This window comes from Toxorhynchites rutilus, chromosome 2, assembly GCF_029784135.1.
Source record: "Toxorhynchites rutilus septentrionalis strain SRP chromosome 2, ASM2978413v1, whole genome shotgun sequence".
NCBI classification, from domain to species: domain Eukaryota; kingdom Metazoa; phylum Arthropoda; class Insecta; order Diptera; family Culicidae; genus Toxorhynchites; species Toxorhynchites rutilus.
In genome coordinates this window covers 262,724,499-262,732,369 of record NC_073745.1, presented here as the reverse complement: position 1 = coordinate 262,732,369, position 7,871 = coordinate 262,724,499, and the positions used below count along the sequence as shown (strand labels likewise).

Genomic DNA, 7,871 nt, shown 5'->3' with positions numbered 1-7,871 from the left:
ACAGTATCTACCATCCGGAGAATCCGTATGCGAGAAGGTTATTGTGATTTCCGTGCCTGCAAGCAACCAAACAGGACCCTGAGCACAATCTGGTGCCCAAAAGACGCGCTCGAAAGTTGTACATCATCATCATACATGCTGGATGGATGACGAAACGTACGAAACGAAAATGGATTTTGGACAGCTTCCTGGCCTGAAATTCTATAAAGTCACTGCCAGAAGAGAAGTCCACAGCAAATTTGAGTTCGTCTTCGCTGATAAATTTTCCAGCAAACTCTTGATTTGGCAAGGGCTGCAAATAGATGGGAACAGAAAACCAAGGTTCTCCCCACAAACAAGACAATGGACTCTAAAATGTATAGAATGTATAGGGGAGGGCGTCTACAGAAACGTCGCTTTTCCGTTTGTTAAGGCTCACAAAGGTTCGGTGAAAAAACAAAATTCAGACCCTTCCGTGCCAGATGTGATCAAAGAGATCAAGGAGGCATCGTGCGGAAAATAATATCAACATTGGGTCGAAGGAATGAAACCCTTCACTTAAGAACTTCGCACGATCCAAGATACTGAACAATCAGGATGCAAAGCTTGAGAAAATCGAAAGGAAAGACAAATAGTGAGAAAGATTTCGCCACGAAGTGGGAAAGAGCGTCGAATCAGGTTACCAAGGATACCGAGGTGATCGAAACACATAAATTCTGTACACATATTTGGACTTTGGATTGGCGATTCTGCGTGGTTTTGATTTATGAAATTGTAATATCCAAACAAGTCTGATGAATCTGAACTGTAAACGAAAATCAATAAGAAATTAATCGTTACTACGGTTATAGTATTAGGCATGATTCAGCTAGAACGAATTCATTGATGATTGCTCCGTTCACTGGCTTAAGCATTCCACATTTACACAATACGAGTAAACAGCTCCCCTCACCGCATTAATCAAATCGAGTGGAAACCAAAATGGGGACACTTTCTTTTCTATTTTCTTCTTCCGCCCAACAGCAATTTACTCATTTCCATGGACGAACACCAAAGAGATCGCTGACTGATATCGGGCAATCTAATTGATTTCCAATTAGCAGACAAGTAAATCTACAAACGGTAATGATTAGGAACAGTTTTTTTTTCTCTTTTTCCGGCTTTACCTCAGTGAAGTGCAGAGTTTCTCATACTTCTGCCTCATCTCACTGATTCACTTTTATTGAATCGTCTTCAAGATATTTCTTCCATTCTTAAACTTAGGATTCACACTACAAAAAAAAGAAACAAAACCATTTCTTCTTCCTTTTCGCTAGCTTCTCTGTCACTTTGAAAAAAAAAACAAAATACTTTTTTGTTGTTGTCTACAAACACATCCACTCAAGCCAAGTACACTCTCTGGTTGACGCTTGGTCACATCCTTGCTGAACCGTTCTCTCATTCTTTATGTTAGCATCCTGTTTTCTGGTTCTGTTACTTTCGCTGTTTTGCTTAAAACTATAAAAAAAGAACTAAGTCAAAAAATCATAGAAAAAATCTTTCAAAATAGATAAAACACCCTATTCTTGCTTTCTATTTCTCTCTCTCAGTTTCTTTCGCTCGGCGCATCCTTATTGATCCTAACCCTTGCACAGTATTACCTTTCGCAATACACTCTTCCTTCAGCTTCATTCAAATACGATCACCTAAATTGTAAATTTTTAAATCGGTCTATCTAAGAACTAAAAACTAAAGTTATGAACTAGCATTCCTTTGCATATCTTCTTCTTTTCTATCATCTGCGGGAGCCTCGCCTTCGTGCTCCCTTGCTTCTCTCACAACTGCTCAACTTCCAACAGTGGAAAGCTAACCGCTCTTTTTTTTCTTTCTCTTTTCTACATTCCTAACGGACCAAAAATAAATTAAAAAGTTACCCTAAGAAAAGCGACTTGCATTCTCGTCTCTCGCTCAAATCGAGGGGGAGCCTATAAGTTGATTGTTTCCCTCCCCCTAATTCACGGGCGCCCGGTATGGGCCGGTTTAGACCAATACCAGCGAGCCAAAACATTTCATTCCCCCGTGAATGGAAATTTTCTTCGAGAAAATTTCCCTCCCTAATCCCTTTTAATTTTTTCCTGTGTCTCGTGTTTATTCTTCAACTTTCGTTTTTATTTGGTTTCTCACAGTTTTAAAGAGGCATGTGCACTTTCGCCTCATCATCGTTTGCTTACTGCTTTTTTTAGTGATCAAATTTTATCAGTACTTCTCGTGTAGGTTCGAGATTTTACTTCCTTCAACAGACGTTACTCTCTGCTGGCACAGAGAAGGTGAAATAAATAATGTTTGGAAAACGAAATAAAAAAAAGCTATCGGAAGAAACTAAACTAACTGTAAAAAAACTTAACAAACAAAATCAGGACTTGCTCCCACAGCTGGTGGTGGGAAGACGGTGCAGCACTTTTCGAATAAACCACTCGACGCGTTCGCTACTCGCTTCACAATGCTTTTACACATCAACAATATTTATTTCTGAATTCACAGAAACTTATGCAGAAAACTAAAAAGAAAGTAACAGTCAATAATTAATTGTTTTTCGCTCCCGCTCGGTTGGTTTGCAGGCGAATCGTTATCATTGAACCCCATCGATTCTGTCTCAAAACGTTGATAATGGACAGAGGAAAAAATATTAGAGAAACACTTGTGTGGAAATTCTTCGCACTAGCACACGTCTTTTTGGTTCTTCTTATCGTGCATCGAAGTTCGGATTGGTTTGTTTCCCGTCCAGAATTCTGTGAGCTATGATTGTTACGTTCCCTAGTCTTACGTAAGAATCATTGTTGTCGCACAGTGCCACAGATGAGGTATTTGTTCCTTATTCTTCCTTGGGAAAATCAACACAAAGTCCCAAATCTCTAACAGCTTTCAAAAGTTTAACCGAATCTTCGACGTGATCCATTCATCGGAAGGTTTTAAATGATTTTTTTTTCGTTTGGCAACCTGATTCTATCAGTTGTTCTGAAAAATGATTCACTCTCTCTGGAGAACATTTCTTCACTTTTTTCCCACTGGCGGAGAAAGTAACTGCTGACGAATGACTTTCGTTCCTCCCGCTCACACACATATACATATGCTGTTCGCTGTTATCAATAACTGCTGCTGTGGCTGTTGTGATTTTGCTGTTGTTGTTTTTGTTGCTGCTGGTTGTCGTTAGCTGAGGCGGCGGATTTCACGACGTCGACGGCGCGGTGGTGATGGTGGCGACGGCGATGATGACGATGACTGGAGACTACTTCTTCGACTGGCGGTTATGACGATCTAGACTTGGCGGACAGAGGATCTAGATCGATCTCTACTTCGGAGCATGCTGATACTGTGTGGTGTACGCTTCGTCCGGGGAAGCCGCTGTACTTGCCTGCTCCGACTCGCCCATCTGCATCGTGTGGATGATTGACGGCGTTGGCGCGTAATACGGATACGTTGGGCTAATGTACTGCTTTTTACGCGAGAGAGAATTAGGATCGTAAATTAGATCAATCGAGGCTATTCAAGGTATTTTTAATGAGAGCTCACCGATGATCCTATTTGAAGCGTAGTGAGCTGTGGCATCATTCCGTATGGGACCCCCGCTGCTGGATTATCGCTTGACATAATCATAGAGACGCCACGAGGCTGTACCGGGGCCACCGCATCAGTCTTGTACGGTGTACCGACGCTGAGATGTGGTGCCTGCATTTGTACATACTGCTGTGGAGAAAAATCGAGGAACCATTAGAAACGGTCGGATGTGGCAATAGATGAATTTCATACTCGTCTTATGAGTTGGCAGCACCATCTCAGGTTGCAGTGAAACTATGTGGAGCTGAAGACATTGATCATTTAAGCAACTTTGCGTACTTGAAATCTCAAAAAAAGAATCAGACTTTTTACTTTACAAACCCATCCAGTGTTCATTATTAACATTAGACCAGGCATACCAAACGCACGTGGAGCTCAAGTTTTCGTAGACCATGATCGTTTTTTAACAACTACAATAAAAAAATATCATCAACATCATCACCTGTTTACAAAACAGATTAGGCGTGGGAAGTACACATTCGACCATTCACATAGATGGTCGGTGTTAACTCAGAGGAAACCAAGTCGCAAAATTTAAAAAATCGGACACTGTTTACCGGAATCTCTATCGCATTGGGCTCGCAGCAAACAATCTTTGTGATTGTGGCGATGGCTACCACGACATCGAGCATATTGTCTGGACGTGTATCTAGTTCAATGCTGCTCGCTCTCAGCTCTCTAGAGCACTGAGAGCACAAGGCAGACAGTCGGATATCCCGTCCGGGATATCTTAGGTAGCCGTGATCCTGGGGTGACATTGCGCATTTCGAAACGAGTAACTCGTTTCGAGAAAATTCGAACTCAAATCGAATTTGTTTTAGTATTATGTATCATTTTCAAGTTAATATTTTCAGTGTACTAGATTTAGAGCAAAATTTGTCTCGTAGAGTGATGTAAAATTTTTGGGTTCGTAGATAAAGCAAAGTCAAAATAGTCCAAACGAACAAAAATCACTCGTTTCGAAATGCGCAATGTCACCCCTGATCTTCTGCTTCATCTATACATGTTCCTCAGAAACGCCGATGTCAACGTTTAATGATGATTCCCTTGTTGTGTCCCTGTTTCATATCTCTCCTATCCGATCTATAAACTACATTCCACACAAATTTTTGAACGCTTGTAGAGGTGTCGGAAGGCGCGTTTAAACTGCTCATCCGGTATGAAACAAGAAAAAGTCTGCCGGGGCGAGGTCCGGAGAATAGGGGGGATGGGTGATGACAGTCACCTTTCGTTTGGCTAGAAACTGCGCTACCAAAATCGCGGTGTGCTCGGGCGTATTGTCATGAAGCAAAAACTATTCTCCAGATCGGTACTGCTTCGGCCGCACGCGCCGTATCCGTGCCAATAATCGTCCCAGGACACTTTTGTAGAAGATCGCATTCACTGTTTGCCCTGGCAGCTTAAAATTTTATGGCGGCTCTCTGCTCCATAATTAAAATTGTGACGCGACAAAAAATCTTTGCGTTAATCTTATCAGCCAAAACTAGCTACTGAATCGAGATAGCGGTTCACGGTAGAAACGGTAGCTGGCCAGAAGTTGGAGGAAAGCAGTCCGCGCGTTGGAGCGAGCAGAGATAGCGCCACCTCTCGATTTTAGTGCGCCTTATTCCCGGAACTTTTTGAATGCACTGTATTTACATCAAAGACAATCTTTGTTGTGCAATTACGTAATAAAAGGCGGTAGAATTCAGAAAATAAGCTTTTCATATTTTCCAACTTTTTGGCAGCACTACTTTCGAAGCATGCCAAACTTCTCTTTGGAAAGCTCGGCAAAAGATCTGATAAACTTATCTCTCTCTTTTTCAAACGCAATGTTAATTTGCTCGGTGAAGTTATCTCGGACACCAGAGAGCAGAAGTGAAGTCTTTGCAATTCATCAACATCTAAAACATCACCTTGGGGGTCTCCGTAGCCACATTGGTTGCGCGTTCGCTTAGTAAGCGATCGATCGTGAGTTCAAAACTCAGGGCCCTCATTGACCATCTTTGTGTTGTTACAGAATAACTACGTCCACGCAACAATCATCAGCGATCGAGATCGATCCACGATTCATCGATTCGATTCATAAATACAACTGCTCTGCTCTTGCAAAAAACACATCGGGCTGCTGTTCTATAAATAACTCAACTGGATAATGGAAGAACAGAAGGAAAGAACTCTTACGCCTAAATGGCTACTGTGTAAATGTGTACCATATGCAGTGGTATAGAAGGGAATACTCTAACGCCGAAAAATGGCAACTGTGTAATGTGCTAAATCGAGATATGATGAACATGTTACATGTACACGATTAAAATTCGGCTCTGTTACTGTTAAAATGCTAATGAGCTTAAAATGAACAAAAGGGATAATAAATAAAACATCACCTCGCCCGCCACATTTTCGATCCTACAAACATTCATCACGAATAAACAGAATGTTCGGATTCTTTGTTATCAGTTTCGCCGTCGCATTCGTAAGAGAACTACAGCGGCGATGAAATCGAACACCGCACTTACCTACACAAACAACAGGATCATTGTTGATCAATTACTTTGGTGTCGCACGCCTTGCACATGCTCAACTCGAGCGCCCGCCATCTTGGATTTTCCAGATCATGGAATACGCAGTTTCATAATGACTGCAGAGATAAAGCTGTGTTCCAAAATTCAGATCAATCGGTCAACAGGAAGGTGGTCAAATTTGCATTAATGTGGGACAGTGCTACAGACAAAGTTACAAAGTTACAAACGCAAGTATGGAAAAGTTCATTCGCTCATTTCTCCACACCTAATTTTAAATCACTCTTGTATCTGCTTGGAATAATCATGGCGAAGAGATTGCAGCAGGCAATCGTGATATTGCACGATGAATCATTTTACACTCTACGACCATCTTCATTCGGGACTGAGAGTGAACATAACAAAACGAAGAGTGGATAACAACATTCAATGAATGAAAACTCCTTTGGAAGGATAGCACGAAACAAAATAACGAGTGAGTCAAAATAGACTCAATCTGCGTGTATGTATGATTTTATTTTCCCTTCTACTCTCTTCCTTGTCAGCATTCAAGTGCATTTGTTATTGGCAATGCACATGAATCTACCTTCCCGCACACCAATAACTTGCGTTAATATGTTCTTCTGCGTTGTCTTAGATCATCCCATACTAGAAACAAAAAAATGTCATTGCAATACTGCACAGGAAACAACTCGATTCCAACTATCTACCTATATTTTACTGCCGCGATCGAGGCTCAATGATTGCTATTTGAGTGAAAAACGAATGATTTTACCGAGACACTCGCTGGCTCAAGCAAAAGTTTCCAATTTGATTCTATCACCATCTAACGTCATTCCGAGAGGCAAATGAGAGAATGCCAAATTCTCTAAGAATAGATGAACGGAATCGAGACAGTATTTTTCCGTTTAACTCGAGAATGATCTTTGCGAAGATGATAGGTGAATGTTTTTGGTCTCAAATAAAGTAAGGCGGAGAACGGAGAATAGAAGGGTGCGTTTTATCTGTGAATGCATGTTGTTGAACGAATTTCGATGCGATTTTGCCCATGCCTGTACAAGCGTACATACAAACGGGTGAAGCTATATAAAACAATTTAAGAACACACAATAGTTATCAGCATGCACGCAATAGGTACTTATCCTGATAAAATTTCTAATTTATCATCAGCGGTCCAAGTGTGTTTCAATTTCAGCTGTATATTTCCAACAAAACCACTTTAGAATCAGCACTATAGAGGTACACAAACCACCATGTTTACCCTTAAAAACGAAAATGGCACCTCTAATGAGAAATAAACAAAATAAAAATATGCGGTTCTAATATTTTGTGATAAGCAACAAAATTACCACTTTTCATTGAAATCTGAGGCTTGACATGGAGTGGCTGTATATATAAAAATCTCGTGTCACGATGTTTGTGGTCGAATTCCTTCGAAACAGTTAGATCGATTTTGATGAAATTATGCACAAAACACTTGGTAGCGATCGAGGATAGCGAGTGGCTGTATATATAAAAATCTCGTGTCACGATGTTTGTGGTCGAATTCCTTCGAAACAGTTAGATCGATTTTGATGAAATTATGCACAAAACACTTGGTAGGCATGAGAAAAGGTCGTAAACTATTTATGATAACGCTAGGCTACCATATATTTAATACCGATTAGGGTGGCCCTATGCAGAACAAAAATTCTGACTATTTTTTTCTCGTAAAAATTTGGTTTCAAACCATAAATATAACCTTAAATTTTACCCCGCATCCCATATTTTTAATCGCGATTATAGTATGCTTGTATA

At 40.7% G+C, this 7,871-nt stretch overlaps 1 protein-coding gene across 13 annotated transcripts in view; it reads right to left on the bottom strand.

The window, feature by feature from the left end:
* Positions 1 to 736: 736 nt before the first annotated feature.
* Positions 737 to 7,871, bottom strand: part of LOC129769500 (protein alan shepard) — a 264,807-nt gene continuing 257,672 nt past the window's right edge. For 7 of the 13 annotated variants that reach the window (XM_055771816.1, XM_055771807.1, XM_055771809.1 and 4 more), the window contains 2 exons: positions 3,529 to 3,702; positions 737 to 3,451 (listed from right to left, as the gene is read on the bottom strand). In XM_055771816.1, the coding sequence (XP_055627791.1) occupies positions 3,308 to 3,451; positions 3,529 to 3,702 (318 nt within the window). In that variant the 3' untranslated portion in view covers positions 737 to 3,307. The remainder of the gene's footprint in view (positions 3,452 to 3,528; positions 3,703 to 7,871) is intronic. The other 6 variants (XM_055771808.1, XM_055771819.1, XM_055771818.1 and 3 more) reach the window with 3 other exon arrangements.